At 38.6% G+C, this 19,134-nt stretch overlaps 1 protein-coding gene across 7 annotated transcripts in view; it reads right to left on the reverse strand.

The window, feature by feature from the left end:
* EPB41L5 (erythrocyte membrane protein band 4.1 like 5) overlaps window positions 1-19,134 on the reverse strand; it is a 147,500-nt gene that overhangs the window by 119,940 nt on the left and 8,426 nt on the right. For all 7 annotated transcript variants that reach the window (XM_086718396.1, XM_086718395.1, XM_086718392.1 and 4 more), the window contains exons 2-3: window positions 17,378-17,565; window positions 1,917-2,021 (exon numbers count right to left, since the gene is read on the reverse strand). In XM_086718396.1, the coding sequence (XP_086574522.1) occupies window positions 1,917-2,021; window positions 17,378-17,557 (285 nt within the window). In that variant the 5' untranslated portion in view covers window positions 17,558-17,565. The remainder of the gene's footprint in view (window positions 1-1,916; window positions 2,022-17,377; window positions 17,566-19,134) is intronic.

The raw sequence follows: 19,134 nt of genomic DNA on the forward strand, positions 1-19,134 counted from the left end.
AATCTGAAACAGGCTCCGGGCTCTGAGCTGTCAGCACAGAGCCTGACGTGGAGCTCGAACTCATGGACTGTGAGATCATAACCTGAGCCAAAGTCGGATGCTTAACCGACTAAGCCACCCAGGCACCCCAAAAAAAATCACGATTTTTAATGAGTTGCAGAGTATTCCACTGTACAAGTGTGCCAAAATTTACCTAACCAATAGTCTGTTGCTAAATGCTCATGCTTAATTTCTTTTAACCCAGGAAGGGAGACTAGGAGTAGGGAAATCAGAGAAAAAAATTACAGCTAACATTATTAACAGCTGTAAATTTAGCCAAGATACTCTATAAAGCCAACTATGGATAAGCCATCTCCAAAAGAGTTTTTAATAGCATCTTATAGAGGTATTCTAGTTAATTTATTAATCACACCAAATGAATGAATGTCCCGCTCCAAAAAGAACTTGAGATGTCTTATATATTGTTCCTATGAGTCCTAGACATGACAATTAATGTGTCACTAAGCACATACACACATATCCCCCTCCATCACAGACTTCCAGAAAACAAGGCTTAATGTTTTGATATCCTTATCTCTACTCCCTCCCTCTCCTTGCTACTATGAATGTCCTATTCCAGGCCTTAACATTACTTTTATCCCCAGTGTTTGCAATGACTCCTGACTTCAATCTCTGCCCATTCCAAATAATCCTACTCAATATTTCTATATAATGCTTTCTGAAGCAAAATATAACCTCCTGGCTTGAAAAGCTCCTAATGCCAATTATTAGAGAATAAATACTGCCTATTTATTATTTAATAGTTTTGGTATTCACTTTGGATGATATAGCCACTAACCCACCTTACAATCTTATCGTCTACTACTTACTTTCTCTCAAATACCCTCCAGTCAAATCCCAATGGTACTCAGATCTTTGAAAAGCCTCCAACTTCCTACCCTATTACATATGCTGTTCTCTCATCTAAAATGCACAGGTCAGGGGACACCTGGGTGGCTCAGTGGGTTAAGCAACCAACTTGGCTCAGGTCATGATCTCATGGCTCATGAGTTAGAGCCCCGCATCGGCCTTTGTGCTGACATCTCAGAGCCTGGAGCCTGCTTCAGATTCTGTTTCTCCCTCTCTGTCTCTGCCCCTCTTCCACTCATGCTCTCTCTCTCAAAAATGAATAAACATTAAAAAAAATAACAAAATAAAAAGTTTAATAAATAAATTTATATAAATCTGTCTTTTTCTCAAAATTGAATAAACATTAAAAAAAATTTTTTTTAATAATAAAATGCACAGGTCAGGATCACCTGGGTGGCTCAGTCAGCTAAGCATCCAACTCTTGATTTCAGCTCAGGTCATGATCTCATGATCATGAGTTCGAGCCCCACATCGGGCTCCATGCTGGGCGTGGAGTTGCTTAAGATTCTCTCTCTCCCTCTCTCTGCCCCTTCCCAGCTCGTTTTCTCTTCCTCTCTCTCTCTCACTCACTCAAAAAAACCCAGTAATAATAAAATGCACATGTCAAAGAACATTTATAGCTACAGAATCACAGATCAGAAAGGGATCTTGAAGATAACTTACTCTATTCACCTTAATTTGCAAATCAGTAACTTCCATCACTTACCCAAGAACCCACAATACTCCCATTCTATCACCCTTTCCATTGCACGGTGGTTCTCAAACTCTAGTACGCCCAACAACCAGCCCAGTGGTTACTGAAAAGACAGATTTCTTACCCTCATCTGCAAAGATTATGCTCTAGTAATATGGGCTAGGACCAGAACTCATTTTTTTTTTTTGAACAAGAAAATTACAAGAAAAAGAGAATGACATATGAATATGTAGCCTGGTAGCACTTGGCACATCATCTGAAATTTTCCATTTCTGCTCCCATACTGGAATTTCCAAAAAAAACAGCTACTCACTGCTACTTGTGCAGAATCCATAAATCTCAGTCCAAAATAGTCACTTTCAATAAGGTCCAAGTGGTACATTATCTGATCAAAGAGCTCTTGTCCTTTGGCTTTTTTCTGAAATGGTAAGAAAATAAATTAATCAATAAATGACTTTAAAGATCAACAAGTGTGAACTGAAGATCTATTTAAAAAAAACATTACTTGCAGGGTGCCTGGGTGGTTTAGCTGGTTAAGCATCCAACTCTTGATTTTCGCTCAGGTCAAGATCTCAGGATTCGTGAGTTTGAGCCCCACGTAGGGCTCTGTGCTGACAGTGCTGACACTGCTTGGAATTCTCTCTCTCTCCTTCTCTGTCCCTCCCCTTCTGGTTTTCTCTCAAAATAAACTTAAAAAAATTTTTTTGGGGAGTGTCTGGATGGCTCAGTCGGTTAAGTGTCAACTTCGGTTCTGGACATGATCTCACGGTTCGTGAGTTTGAGCCCCGTGTTGGGCTCTGTGCTGACAGCTCAGAGCCTAGAGCCTGCTTCAGGTTCTGTGTCTCCCTCTCTCTGCCCTCCCCAGCTTGCGCTCTCTCAAAACTGAATAAACGTTAAAAAAAAAAAAAATTAAAAATTTTCAATTAAGTTAAATTTAAAAAATAAAGTAAAAAAACATTACTTGCAATACCAAAAATACTACCATGTATCAAGTAACGGGTAAGATACTATAATTTCCCAATAAACTATTTAAAGCCAAAAGAGAATTTATGATCTATCTGCACTTTCATGGAAAGTGTTACTTCCTATCAACCAATAATTATCTTGTACTGAACATTGTGCATAAGGACAAACTCTTATCTTGTTAATTTTTAGAGTCCCTACTTCAAAGGAGCTCTATAATGTAACTGGAGAGAGAAAATACACAAGAAAACTTAAAACACTAACGTACGAATCATGTGGAACTGTGTATATGCCAACAGATTTTAGAGAAGAGATAGTCATAGAGACTAGAATCATCAGTTTTGGACATCAGCCTTAAACTGGAAAACAATGTAAGGTAGAAAATGGCAAAAACAAAACTGGAACATGGGAGGAAATACAGGACAATGAGATAATACTGTCATCAATGCGGAAGACACAAATGGCAGGGGAAGGTAGATAATAAGCAAAGAAACGTGTATGGAAAACGCAGGTCTCAAAGTGTGGTCTCAGGACCCAAGGGTTCCTCCAGATACTTTCAAAAGATCCTCAAGGTCCTAGGATTCTCCCCGTGTAACTCAATCAAAACAACATACTGCAACACAGTAAATGCAGAAGCAGAAACCAGAACCTAAGTATGTTCTATTAGACCAGACATTAATGAGATATGCAAAAGTGCATAAGACAATTACTCTTCTCACTAAATTCTTTTATTTAGTAAAATAGTTATTTTTCACAAAAATACTTGTATGTTATTAATAACATACAAGGGCTATTTTATGGCTGTTTTAGGTTTTTTAAAGAGTATTTATTTTAAGAAAGAGAGAGAGAGTGTGCACGCAAGCACGTGGTGAGAGTGGGGGGAGTGAGAGAGAGAGGGAGAGGGAGAGAGAGAGAGGGAGAGAGAGAGAGAGAGAGAGGGAGAGAGGGAGAGAGGGAGAGGGGAGAGAGGGAGAGGAGAGAGAGGGAGAGGAGAGAGAGGGAGAGGAGAGAGAGGGAGAGGAGAGAGAGGGAGAAGGAGGGAGGGAGGGAAGGAGGGAGGGAGGGAGGGAGGGAGGGAAGGAGGGAGAGAGAGGGGGAGAGAGAGAGAGAGAGAGAGAGCGAGAGCGAGAGAGAGAGAGAGAGAGAGAGAGAGAGAGAGAGAGAGAATATGAATGAATTCCAAGCAGGCTCCATGCTGTCAGCACACAGCCCAACACAGGGCTCAATCCCTCAAATCATGAGATCATGACCTGAGAGGAAATCAAGAGTCAGACACTCAACGGACTGAGCCACCCAGGGACCCCTATTTTTTGCTGTCTTAAAATTATTTTTAAAAATTTTCAGTTTTAAATTCTAATAGGGTAACTATTGATAGCTATAACCCACATAAGCAAAAGCATTGTTAAGATCCTCAATTTTCAACAATTTTCATAAACATCCTAACCATGCCTCTCCTCCTATGTAATTTTAAATTATGACTTAGGTATTTCTTGTAAAATTATATATATCTATAGATCTATATATTTTACTCAGTCATCAAACTGTCTTTTAACTGACATCCTTAAAATACAACTTGTATTTTTGCTTTTCCTGCACTTTTTACAATCTTTCTTTTTGATAAATAAAAGTGCTATCCATATATCCCTTTATCAAGAGAAGAACTTTACAATGCCCTCATGCCCATCATCTCCCCTCCATCCAATCCTCATGTCAATGAGCATACTTTCTCTATTTCTTTTCTTTGGTCGTGGCTAATTTTTTTTAAGATGACAATCTTTATTTTGGTATTTTGATCATTCTTTATACATCTTACATTTGTACATCACACATACCTAACAGCATCTGCTAGATTTGTTTCTCCACTCGTTTAAGTTCTTCCTACAGAAATGTTCTCCATGTGGGACTTTGTACGGCCTATCTTTAAAGGTCTTCATGCTTTTACACTTGAATGCTTATTGTCACCTTATAAAATTTAAGGTTCAGAGTTATTTTCTTTCAACACTGTTCAATACTCAAAACGTATTACTCCTTCATCTTCTTACAGCTTATGTGCTGTTGAAAAGTGTGATACAATTCGAATTCTGGTCCTTAATGTTATTAATTCTTGGTTAGCTTTTAAACTTCTCTATCTCTGAGAGTCTTAAATTTCAATATAATGTGTCTAAGTGTGGTTTTTTCCTCATCTCTATATTGTATTCTACTGGGCCTTTTAAATCTGAGATCTTTCATCTCCCTTTAATTCTGGGAAAACAATCTATTATTTCCTCAAATATTTGTCCTCTATTTTTCTAAGTTTCCTACCTAAGTGCCAGCACTTCTACTCTTTTTCTTAAACATGTGTTTATTTAATACTCCCAATTATCCTGATGATTATGGCTTATTTGTCCATTTAATAAATACATAACATAGAAAAAGTTTAGAAGGCTTTAGTAATATGACCCCATTGCATAGCTACAAAAATGACAAGGCTAGAATTTGCATTTTGCTCTCTCCCAAGCTCCAATTTCCTAAGGTTACACACCACACCCAGATTTTAACTGGAATGTCACCTCTCAGATCAGTAATTAGATACCCCCAACTTCTTATCACAACCTCATCTCTATCTTGTTCACAAAATTACTCTCAATGCCTAGATTCTCCAACTACAATGGGAACTTCCAGTACACTGATCCCACTTAACAAGCATCAGTCTCCGTTTCTTTTTTTTTTTTTTAACATAACTAAATTTACCATTTTAACATATACAATTCAATGTCATTAAACATATTCCCAATGTGTACAACTGTCACCACCCTTCATTTCCAGAACTTATCATAATACCAATCAGAAACTCTGTACCCATTAAACAACCATTTTTCACACTCCCTCCCTTTAACCCCTAATAACCTCTTTCCTACTTTATGTGGCTCATGAATTTGCCCATTCTACATACATCACATAAGTAGAATCATACAGTATATGTCCTTTTGTGTCTGGCTTATCTCACTTAGCATAATGCTTTCAAGGTTCATCCATGTTGTAGCAGGTTTCAAAATTTCATTCCTTTTTAAAACCGAATAATATTCCATTGTATGTATATACCGTATCGTTTATCTGGTCATCTGCTGATAAACATCTGGGTTGTTTCCACCTTTTGGCTATTGTGAATACTGCTATGAACACTGGTATACAAGTATCTGTTTGAGTCCCTGCTTTCAATACTTTTGGGAATGTACTTAGGAGTGGAATATGATAACCCTATGTTTTTAACTTTTGAGGAACTGCCCAATTGTTTTCCATAGTAGCTGTACCATTTTGCATTCCCACCAGCAATTCATAAGATTCTAATTTCTCCACATCCTCACCAACATGTTATTTTCTGGGGTTGTTTTGCTTGGTTTTGTTTGATACAGCCATCTTAATGGATGTGAAAGGACGTGATTTTGATTTGCATTTCCCTAATGCCCTAATGGTGATGTTGAACATACTTTCAGGTGCTTATTGGCCATCTGCATATTTTCTTAGAGAAATATCTATTCAAGTCCTTTGTACACATTTAAAAGAAAAATTTTACTGAAGTAAAGTTAAAATACATTACATTAGTTTTTTTTTCAACGTTTATTTATTTTTGGGACAGAGAGAGACAGAGCATGAAGGGGGGAGGGGCAGAGAGAGAGGGAGTCACAGAATCGGAAGCAGGCTCCAGGCTCTGAGCCATCAGCCCAGAGCCTGACGCGGGGCTCGAACTCACGGACCGCGAGATCGTGACCTGGCTGAAGTCGGACGCTTAACCGACTGCGCCACCCAGGCGCCCCAACATTACATTAGTTTTAGGCATACAGCATAGTGATTGAACCATTACATAAAGTACAAAACGCTCACCACAGTAAGTGTAGTTATCATCGTCACCATACAAAGTTATTCCAATATGATTGACTATATTCCCTATGCTCTACTTTTGTCACCCTAATTTATTAATTTTATAACTGGAAGTTTGCACTTCTTAGTCCTCTTTTACCTGCTTCACCCACCTCCTGACCCACTACAAATTCATTGTTCAGCTGCATCTAGACCATCACTTGCTGCTTATATTCTTCTTTTCTCCTAATAAATTATTCCAGGTCACCGCCTCACTTGACATCCTGTTTTCTGAAGATTAAGACCATCAAGATATTACCTTTTCATCAGCCTTCCATCTTTCCCAGCAAAGGATGGCAGTGCTTTCTAGAATACTCACTCTATAATCTCCACCTATGTATATAAAACCAATTTCTGAGAAACATTTTTCCTATTCATTTAACAAACTCAGATCTCCCCTATCTAGCCATTCTCTAGATGCTGTTATTTCCTTCCTTCCTGTTACTGCCAAATCTCATGGCAATTCTTCAACTTCCCTTCATAACTAAATAATACTGATTAAGCACCTACTAGGTACAAGGGACTAAAAGAGGTCCAAAAAATATAAGATTGTCCCCAATAATTCCCTTAAATCCTCTATTTCCTTTTTTAGAGATTTTTTAAGTTTACTTATTTTGAGAGAGAGAGAGACAGAGCATGCGAGCAAGGGAGGAACAGAGAGAGAGAGAAAGGAGAGAGAGAATACCAAGCAGGCTCCACAGTGTCAGCACGCGTTTGAACTCACAAACCGAGAAATCATGACCCGAGCCGAAACCAAGAGAGTTGGAGGCTTAACTGACTGAGCCACCTAGGCTCCCCTGCTTTAAGCCCTCTAAATCTGGCTTCTAAACACATCATTGCACCACTCCATCATAGGGCCCTCCTTTTTCCGCTTCATTCTTTTACTCCTCTCTCAGTGACAGCAGACTATGCTCTCATGATCTTCCACACAATCAATATCCCCCACTCCACCACAGCGAAATTGTATTTTACTCAGGTCTGATCTCCACTTTCTTCCCTGCACCATATCCATGTACTAAGCATTCCTTCTCCTGCAGTCTCACTGCCACGATTAGTCCACAGCCCCATCGTCGTGTGCCTTCATTAATATTCAGTCTCCAGATTTTGTTTTCCTGTAATGAATCAAGGAAATCAACTCTAAATCATCTCTTGAGTACTAAAAAAAACGTTAAATGGAATATAACACAAGTATGCAAAATTCCATGCATCTTTAAAAACAGGTGTGAGATATAATTCACATATCATTTACCTATTAAAAGTACTAACTTCAGGGGCACCTAGGTGGCTCTGTCAGTTAAGTGTCTGACTTTGGCTCAGGTCATGATCTCATGGTTTGTGAGTTTGAGCCCCATGTTGGGCTCTGTGCTGACAGTTCAGAGCCTGGATTTCGTGTCTCCCTCTCTCTCTCTGCCCCTCTCTGACTCACACTCTGTCTCTCAAAAATAAACATTAATGTTTTTTAAGTACAAAATTCAAAGGTATAATCACAGATATGTACAACCATCACAATTTCAGAACATCTTCATACCTCAAAAAGAACCTTGTATTTTTTAGCTTTTGCTCCAACCACCATTCCCACCACTCCCTCAGTCCCTACCCATCTGCCCTAGGCAACCACCAAACCACTAATCTACACTTTTTTTTCATATAGATTTCTTTATTCTGGACTTTCATATAAATGGAATCATATAATATGTGGTCCTTTGTGACTGGCTTCTTTCACCCAGCCAATGTTTTCAAAGTTCACCCATGTAGCATGTATCAGAACTTCATTTCCTTCATGGCCAAATAATATCCCATTATATGGATATAACACATTTTGTTTATTCATTCAACTTTTGAGAGATAGCTGGGGTTTTTTTTCCCACCTTTTGGATAGTAAGAATAACACTGTTATGATCATCTGTGTACAAGTTTTTGTCTAAACCTATGTTTTCAATTCTCTTGGATACATACCTAAAAGTAGAATTGCTGGGTCACATGGTAACTATGTTTAATCACCTGAGGAACTGTAGGCTTTATTCCAAAGCAGATGTACAATTTATAGGACTGTCAAAAATGTAAGAGTGTTAAAGTTTCTCCACATTCTCACCAACACTTAGTATTATCTGACAGCTTCATTTTAACTTTCACAGTTGACATGTAGTATCTCACCATGGTTGTGATTTGCATTTCTCTGCTGACTAATGATGTCAAGCATCATTTCATGTGCCTATCGGTCATTTGCATATCTTATTTGGAGAAGGGTCTATTCAGATCCTTTGCCCCCATCCTCTTTTTTTTTTTTTTCTTAAAGAGAGAGTGTGAGCAGAGAAGCAGACGGAGAGGGAGAGAGAGAGAATCCTAAGCAGGCTCCATCCCAGTGTGGAGCCTGACACGGGGCTCAATCTCACGACCATAAAATCACGACCTGAGCCCAAATCAAGAGTTGGACACTTAACAGACCAAGCCACCTAGGTACCCCATTGCCCATTTTCAGTGTGTTGTCTTTGGGACGCCTGGGTGGCTCAGTTGGTTAAGCATCCAACTTCGGCTCAAGTCATGATCTCATGGTTCATGGTTGGAGCCCCACGTCAGGCTCTGTGTGGACAGCTCAGAGCCTGGAGCCTGCTTCGAATTCCGTGTCTCCCTCTCTTTGCTCCCTGCCCCCCCCCCCAACTCCTGCTCTGTCTCTCAAAAATAAATAAACATAAAAAAAATCTAATTGGGTTGTCTTTTTATTATTGGGTTGTAACAGTTCTTTATATATTCTAGACGTAAGTGCTTATCAAATATGTAACCTACATATACTCTTTCCCATTCTGAGAATCTTTTCAGTTTCTTGATGATGGCCTTTGAGACACAAAAGTTCTTCATTTTGATAAAAGTCCAACTTATTTTTTTTTTTTATTTTGTTGTCCATGTTTTTCATGTCATACCTAAAAAACCAAATCCAAGGTCATGAAGATTTATCCCTACATTTTGTTTTAAGAGTTTTATCGTCTTATCTTTTATGTTTAGGTCTTTGGTCCATTTTGAGTTAACTTTTGTATATGGTGTCAGCTAAAGTTTCAACTTCACTTTATTCTCTCATATATGGCTATCCAGTTCTCCTACCACCACTGGTTGAAAAGACTATTCTTTCCCCCAATAAATGGCTCTGGAACCCTCATCATAAATCAAATGACCATAACCAAAGCTATCTTGAGAAAGAACAAGGCTGGAGATCTCACAACCCCAAACTTGAAACTACACTACAAAGCTATTTTTTTATACTACAAAGCTATATTAACAAAAGCAGTATGGTACTGGCACAAAAACAGACACATAGATCAATGGAAAAGGACAGAGAACCCAGAAATAAATCCATGCTTATATGCCTAATTAATCTACAACAAATGAAGCAAAAATATACACTAGGGAAAGACAGTCTCTTCAATAAATGGGACTGGGTAAACAGGATAGTCATATGCAAAAGAATGAAACAAGACCACTATCTTATACCATATACAAAAATTAACTCAACATGGATTAAAGACCTAAGTGTGAGACCTGAAACCATAAAACTTCCAAAAGAAAATATAGGCAGTAATCTCTCAGATACTGACCTTAGCAATATTTTTCTGGATAACCCTCCTCACACAAGAGAAACAAAACAAAAATAAACATTAGAACTATATCAAACTAAAAAACCTTTGCACAGTGAAAGAAACCATCAACAAAATGAAAAGGAAACCTACTGACTAGGAGAAGATACTTGCAAATGATATGTCCAACAAGATGTTAATACCCAAAATATATAAAGAACTCATAAAACTAAACACCCAAAAAACAAATAATTCAATTAAAAAATGGAGGACATGAATAGACAATTTTTCAAAGAAGCCATCCAGATGGCCAACAGACACATGAAAATATACTCAACATCACTAACCCTCAGGGAAATGCAAATCAAAACCACAGTTGAGTTATCACCTCACACCTATCAGAATGTCTAGTATCAAAAAAGACAAGAAATAAGTGTTGGGCAGAAATAAGGATGTGCAGGAAAAGGGAACCCTCATGCACTGCTAGTGGGAATATAAAGTCGTATAGCCACTATGGAAAACAGTAGGAAGGTTCCTCAAAAAATTAAAAACAGAAATACCATATAATCCAGTAATTCCACTGGTGAGTACTTACACAAACAAAAATGCTTGTCAAAAAGATATATGCACCCCTATGTTTACTGCAGTATTTACAATAGCCAAGATATGGAACCAACCTAAATGTCCACCAATAGATGAATCAATAAAGAAGATGTGGTGTATATACACAATGGAATATTAGTCATAAAAAAAAAAAGAATGAATTCTTGCCATCTGTGACAACATGGATGGACCTAGAGGGTATTATACGAAGTGAAATAAGTCAGACACAGGAAAACAAATACCATATAATTTCACTTATGTGCACAATCTAAAAACCAAATGAACACACAAAAAAACAAACAGATTCATGAATACAGAGGATAAGTTAATGATTGCCAAAGGGGAGGTAGGTGGGTGGGATGGGTCAAATAGGTGAAGGGGACCCAGATATACAAACTTCCAGTTATAAAATAAATAATCACAGTGATGAAAAGCACAGCATTGGAAAAATAGTGTAATAACTTTGTTTGGTGACAGATGGTAATTACACTTATGGCAAGCATTTCATAATGTGCATACAACTGCCTAATCACTGTTATATACCTGATACTAATAATATAATACTGTATGTCAACTATACTGCAATTAAAATTTTTTTAAAAATTCTTTTCATTTAAAATTTTTTTAATGTTTATTTTTCAAGAGACAAAGACAGAGCATGAGTTGGGGAAGGGACAGACAGAGAGGAAGTCACAGAATCTGAAGCAGGCTCCAGGCTCTGTGCCATCTACACAGAGCCTGACATGGGACTCAAACTCGCGAACCACGAGACCATGACCTGAACCAAAGTCAGACGCTTAACCGACTGACCCAGCCAGGTGCCCCAAATTTTTTTTCACTTTAAAAGCCAGATAATGGGGCGCCTGGGTGGCGCAGTCGGTTAAGCGTCCGACTTCAGCCAGGTCACGATGTCGCGCTCCGTGAGTTCGAGCCCCGCGTCAGGCTCTGGGCTGATGGCTCGGAGCCTGGAGCCTGTTTCCGATTCTGTGTCTCCCTCTCTCTCTGCCCCTCCCCCGTTCATGCTCTGTCTCTCTCTGTCCCAAAAATAATAAACGTTAAAAAAAAAAAATTTTTAAAAGCCAGATAAGAACACACCAAAAAAATTTTGTTAATTAAAAGGAATAGGGGCACCTGGGTGGCTCAGTTAACAGTCCAACTCTTGATTTAGGCTCAGGTCATGATCTCACAGTTTGGTTTCATGCAGGCTGTGTGCTGACAGCATGGAGCCTGCTTGGGATTCTCTCTCTCCCTCCTGTCTCTGCCCCTGCCCTGCTCACACCCTCTCTCTCAGAATAATAAACATGAAAAAAAAAATTAAGAAAAATAAACACAATTAAAAGAAATAAGTGAGCAAAGGGTTTGAATGGACATTTCTCCAAAGACAATGTAAAAATGGCCAGTAAGCATATAAAAAGATGCTCATCAGTACTCATTAGAAAACTATAAATCAGGGCACCTGGGTGCCTCAGTGAGTGAAGCATTTAACTTTGGCCCAGGTCATGATCTCACAGTTTGTGGGTTCAAGCCCTGTACTGGGCTCTATGCTGACAGCTCAGAACCTAGAGCCTGCTTCAGATTCTGTGCCTCCCTCTCTCTCTGCCCCTCCCTTGCGTGTTCTCTGTCTCTCTAAAATAAATAAACATTAAAAAAAAATTTTTTTTAAAGAAAACTACAAATCAAAACCATAATGAGATATCACCTCACATCCTCTAAGATGACTATAATCAAAAAAATGGAAAATAACAAGTGTTGAGGATGTGGAGACACTGGAGCCCTCCTACATTACTGGTGGCTATGTAAAATGATACAGCTGCTACAGAAAACAATTTGTCGGTTCCACAAAAAATTAAACATAGAATTATCATATGACCCAGCAATTCCACTCCTAGATATCACACCCCAAAGAACTGAAAACATGTATTCCAACAAACACTTGTACAAGAATATTCATGGCAGCACTATTCACAGTAGCTAAAAGCTGGACACAACCCAAATGTCCACCAACTGATGAATGGATAAACAAAATACAATGTATCATACAATGGAATTTTTTTTAATGTTTATTATTGTTTATTTTTGAGAGAGAGAGAGAGAGAGAGAGAGAGAAAGCGCACACTAGAGAGGGGGAGCAGCAGAATCTGAAGCAGGCTCCAGGCTCCAAGCTGTCAGCACAGAGCCCGATGTGGGCCTCGAACTCACGAACAGCGAGATCATAACCTGAGATGAAGTCAGACCTTTAACTGAGCCACCCACGTGCCCCATTTAAGATTTTATTTTTAAGTAATTTGTACACCCAAAACAGGGCTCAAACTCACAACCCCGAGATCAAGAGTTCCATGCTCCACTGACCAAGCCAGTCAGGCACCCCTACTTGCCTATTCTTGTGCCAGTAGCATACCATCTTGATTAGTGTTGTTTTACAGTAGGCTTAAAACCAGGAAGTATGAGGGGCATCTGGGTGGCTCAGTTGGTTAAATCCAACTCTTGATTTCGGTTCAAGTCAGGATCCCAGGGTCATGGGACCAGGCCCTGTGTTGGGCTCCACACTCAGCATGAAGCCTGCTTAAGATTCTCTATCTCTTCCCTCTGCCCCTCTCCCCTGCTGGGGCGCATATGAGCATGTTCTTGCTCAAAAAAAAACAAACACCTAGAAAGTGTGAGTCCTGCTACTTTGTTCTTTTTCCAGTATTGTTTTGGCTATTCTGAGTCCCTTGCAATTCCATATGAATTTTTAAATCAGCTTGTCAATTTCTATAAACAAATCAACTGGTACTCTGGTGAGGATTATGTTGACTCTATAGATCAACATGGGGTGTGCTGCCATCTTAACAATGCCTCTCTCTGCCCCTCCCCACTCGCGTTCTCTCTCTAAAATAAACATTAAAAAAATTAAAAACATATATATAATAAATAAAAGTATAACCACACATGGGCTATATAATTTAAAGCCTTCAGCATCTACATCAGCAAAATAGGTTTATTAAATTACCAAATTGGTTAGTCAAACATTTTCTATTCAAGTTCGAAATATGCAGAATGATACAAGACAGGCTATTACTAAACACTAAGATCATAAATCAACAAAGTTTCTGTGGCCATTTCCAAAGAGAAAATTTAAAAATCAGTCAGAAATTTCTACCCGATGCTTTTATCATTCACCAAAAGGCATTAGGCATTTCTGTAGTTATTTCTTAAAAAGGGGGGGTGGGGGGGGGAGTGGTAGGTGGGGAGGAGAGAAGGTAATTAAATCCCTCCCTCAGTTTTGAGAGGAAGAAGTCAGCAAAAGGAAAAAATGGCCATACTACCAGTACATACTAATTTGAAGTCCAAAGATTTAAAGCACTCTATTTAATCACTCACTGATGATCATTTACATATTGCCTAGGCAATCATCTTAGTTCCACACTGGTTTGTTATGATCACTAGTGACCTTAATCCTAGTGGGAAATGAGTATATGCTTCATCCAATTTCTAAAATCAATTCTAAATCCTCTTTTGGAATAACACTAGACTGGTTGAGAAGCTAAATCAAAAAAAAAAAAAAAGGGGGGGACTTTCTTTTTTAGAAATTAACATTCCTCTGGTCTATTTTTTTTTAGTAAAACAGTTTAGCTGGCAGGCCAATGCCCATTTTATACCCATGAAAGGATCTAGAATTAGTTTACCAACTCTAGGATTTCACCTGCAGAGCTGAAAAGGCAATTGTTCTAGTTCCCCAAAGAGTCAAACCTAAAACTCTTGGCTTTTTCACTGCAATTGTCTATGTGAGAGGTCAGCTAGTATTTCTGTCCTTGATCAAGCAATCACATCCACACTACTGAGCATACCAAGCATAGGAAACCATTCTATACCAGTCACTAGCCATTTGTTCCACTACTTTAAAACCTAGTGCTGGGGGCACCTGGGTGGCTCAGTCAGTTAAGCATCCGACTTAGGCTCAGGTTATGATCTCGCAGTTCATAAGTTCAGGCCCTGCATCGGATCGGGTTCTGGGCTGACAGCTCAGAGCCTGGAGCCTTCTTCAGGATTCTGTGTCTCCCTCTCTCTCTGTGCACCTCCTCCACTTACACTCTGTCTCTCCCAAAAACAAATAAATATTTAAAAAAATTAAAAAAAAAAAAAAAGAGTTATTTTGGGGCACCTGGATGGCTCAGTTGGTTAAGCACCTGACTTTGGCTCAGGTCACGATCTCACAGTTTGTGGGTTCAAGCCCTGTGCTGAGCTCTATGCTGACAGCTCAGAGCTTGAAACCTGCTTCAGATTCTATGTCTCCCTCCCTTTCTCTGCCCCTCCCCTGCTCATGCTCTCTCTGCCTCTCTCAAGACTAAATATTTTATAAATTAAAAACAAACAAACAAACAAAACTAGTGCAGTTTCTCCTCCACTCTACCCTGCCTCTTTAAAAATTTTTTTAATGTTTATTTGGCGGGGGGAAGCAGAGAGGGAGACACAGACCCGGAAGCAGGCTCCAGGCTCTGAGCTGTCAGCACAGAGCCCAACGTGGAGCTCAAACCCACAGACTGCAAGAACATGACCTGAACCGAGGTCAGATGCTTAACTGACTGAGTCACCCAGGTACCCCTAGCCTGTCTCTTTAAAAAGCTCTTTTACAAAGCCTATTTTCCTAGTATCAGCCCCTCCATCAACAACCGTGAGACTTCATACTTTAAACATTAGGTAATAAGAAACTTCTTTCTGGTCTCTTAAACAGCAATCTCAAGCTTTTTTATCACATATCTAATGATATTTTTTTTTTTATTTTTTCTTAATGTTTATTTATTTTTGACAGAGAGAGACAGGCAGGGCATGAGCGGGGGAGTAGCAGAGAGAGAGGGAGACACAGAATCGGAAGCAGGCTCCAGGCTCTGAGTTGTCAGCACAGAGCCCGACACGGGGCTGGAACTCACAAACCGCAAGATCATGACCTGAGCCAAAGTCGGACGCTCAACCGACTGAGCCACCCAGGCGCCCCTAGCCTATCTCTTTAAAAAGCTCTTTCACAAAGCCTATTTTCCTAGTATCAGCCCCGCCATCAACAACCATGAGACTTCATACTTCAACCATTAGGTAATAATAAACTTCTTTCTGGTCTCTTACACAGCAATCTCAAGCTTTTTATCACATATCTAATGATATTTTAATGGAATAGTACACAAAACTCCTAAGATACTTATCAAGAAAGAAATGAATATGAAAACTCCTCACAAAGTATCACATACTGGAATGTCTGACAAACCCTCAAGAAGCCTTATAGGAAGAAAATGTAAATGCCTTCAAGTATTCCAGAATCAAAAACTCTAAAGATGTCCAGTCTAACATAGAAAGATAATAAATACGTACTCATGATGACAACTTCAAAACACTTTAAGAAACCCTATGTTTAATTTTATCACGTTCTATTACTTTTAAGATGTGTAAGGCACGTGCCTAGTACATTCTAAATTATTCAATTAATCAGAATATTCGTTTAAACTATCCAATTCCTTATTCTCTCACTGTGAGTTAAAGGTTAAGTTAAAGGTCTTCTACAGTTTATTCAACTGTGTAGTGTAGGTAGCATTTACGCTACCACCTCGCACAAAGACTTTTTTATTGCATTTTGGGTATATAGGTGTATACTAAAAAGAATGGGTAGGGAGGGAAGATAGTAGGGTACATCCAATGACACATCAAATCACACATTTAACAGCTTAGTTACATAAATCTTTTAATGCAGAACAAAGACATTTGGTATTAGTAAACAGCTTAGAGAGAAACTCAACTCCCCCTAAACCATATAGCTACCTCTTCGGCCCCTCAAAAAGGCCTATAAGGAATAAGTCAATCCCTTTCAAATATATCAGATTGTTTCATAGTGAATTATAATTATATATTCATAACTGGAAAAAGAAACCACCTAAAATTTGAATAAAATTACAACATCCTGTCTTGAAATAAAGATTACAGTGTATAAAAAATCTCCCCCGCAAACTAGTTTGGGAGCAAAGGGATAGACAGAGCTGATGAGTATGAAGTCCTTTTACCCCATTTCATTAAAATTTCTGCAAGCACACTAAACTGCTGAAGAAGTATTTATTTTGAAAAAAGTGAGGAGTGTTTTGAAAATTACAGAAAAGTATAGAGTACTAAAAGTTCTGTAGTATACATGTAAGTATCATTGTCATTCCCAAAGATTCTCATTACTTTAATGACTGCTCAATAAGGATTGTGAAAAATCCACTACAGTACCCTATATGTAGCTACCCTAAGGAACACACATAAACACACAAATGTTTTGTGCCAATAACCGCCCTATCATTTAAATATTTCAGGTTAAGTGGGGCGCCTGGGTGGCGCAGTCGGTTAAGCGTCCGACTTCAGCCAGGTCACGATCTCACAGTCTGTGAGTTCGAGCCCCGCGTCAGGCTCTGGGCTGATGGCTCAGAGCCTGGAGCCTGTTTCCGATTCTGTGTCTCCCTCTCTCTCTGCCCCTCCCCTGTTCATGCTCTGTCTCTCTCTGTCCCAAAAATAAATAAACATTGAAAAAAAAAAAAATTTAAATATTTCAGGTTAAGTTCCACTAATCCCAAAGAAATATTTTCATTCTGGGTATCTAAGGTTACCTGATCTGCGTACTTGAACATTACAGTGCCTGATCCATACCAACCTATATTACCTAACTTCCCCAGGAAGGTAACAGTAGAGAATTCAAATGCAGAAAGTGGTCTCGTATAGAATTTGCAAAAGTTCAGCAGGACCTACATACCGGCAAGTCCACACTAACATCAGTACCATCCAGAAGAGACACCCGACATGTGATGATGGACTTAGAGTCTCCAGCTGCAGGAATGTGCGTGGAAGCTCGTTGAGCTTCTCGGAGTCGTTCCTTCTCGGCATGTTTACGCATTGACCGACGCCCAAGTGTTCTACGGAAGAAGCTCAGCATTTTTGTCACTGTAAAAACCAGACAGAAAAAAGTATCAGAAGACTCCCCACAATATGCAGTCAGACATATGGTGTTATTTACTAAAATCCTATGGTATTATGGATACACTATTAAAAAAGGTTTCTGGTCAAGTAAATTTGAAAAAAATAATTAAAACTGGCTACTTTAATTCCAAGTTTTTGAAGACTTTTATATAAAATAGAGCTATAATTTACAGCATTTCTAAACTTACTGGACTATTTTATAAGGAGTTGACAGAAGACAACAAACATTAATTAAGCTTATCAGGTCTTTTGGATCAATGAATTTCATGTACAATAGCTGTATACCTCTACAAATGTTAGGAAACAATCCATTCGCTAAAGTATCCTTTGATGATCACTAACAATCCTAAGAAGTATCATTTCTTTTCTGAGCAATCACAGTAAAAACACAAAAAGGGGTGCCTAGCTGGCTCAGTGGGTGGAGCACACGATGCTTTATCTTGGGATTACAAATTTGAGCCCCACACTGGGTGGGGAGATTATTTAAAGATAAAATCTTTAAAGGGCGCCTGGGTGGCTCAGTCGGTTAAGCGCCCAACTTTGGCTCAGTTCATGATCGTGTGGTCTGTGGGTTCGGGCCCCGTGCAGGGCTCTGTGCTGACAGCTCGGAGCCTGGAGCCTGGAGCCCACTTTGGATTCTGTCTCCCTTTCTTTCTCTGCCCCTTCCCCACTTGTGCTCTGTTTCTCTCTCTCTCTCTCCCCCCCAAAAATAAAAACATTAAAAAAAAATAACTAAAGATAAAATCTTTTTTAAAAAATCACCTATTTCAGCTAAAATACAAATATAATCCAAATTTTATGTTTTTATCAAATATTCTATTTCTTACATATTTTAAATTGCTATTTAGTAAAATCAACTCTTTATAATGTTAAATTATGTTAATGCCATTTCCTTTCATGTCTTTATTAAGAGACAGGTTTAGTAATTTTAAAAATACAACAAACACAAAATGGTAACACCAAAAAAACTACTTTGCTAACCTAATGTCTAATTTATGCAAATAAGACAATTATTAATTCCAGAGAAAACAAGAAGTCAAGCAGAAAAAGGAATCACAGTATACTACATGACTTAGCTAATATTTTAAATATTCATAATACTCTAAACACTAAATATTGATCTAAACACAACTATAAAGTAACTATAAGATAAATAATAAAGGTAGATGTGGACAGAGAGCCAATTCCTCATTTTGCCTAGTTGGAATTCAACTGGTAATTCCTGAAACCAAAAATCAAGAAGTGACAGTAAAAATATGTTTAAATCAAGGTGGTTGTCTTAAAGGGAACAGAACTCAGGAGAGTACTGTTTTTCAAAAGACTTCGGATTAGATGACTTTCAACTAGTTACATTTATAAACTTGATTAAAAGGTAATTTAAAAATAAATACCAGCACATTAAAAAATAATGCCTATAAATTGAAGATCATACACATACCACACATATGGATAAGTATGGATATTCCTACATAATTGAGTAAATTGGCAAAGCTCTAAGAGGTGTCATTTTTATGTTCATCTGCTTAACTACCA

The sequence above is a fragment of the Puma concolor genome, chromosome C1 (genome assembly GCF_028749965.1).
Source record: "Puma concolor isolate L17-30 chromosome C1, mPumCon1.1.hap2, whole genome shotgun sequence".
NCBI lineage: Eukaryota > Metazoa > Chordata > Mammalia > Carnivora > Felidae > Puma > Puma concolor.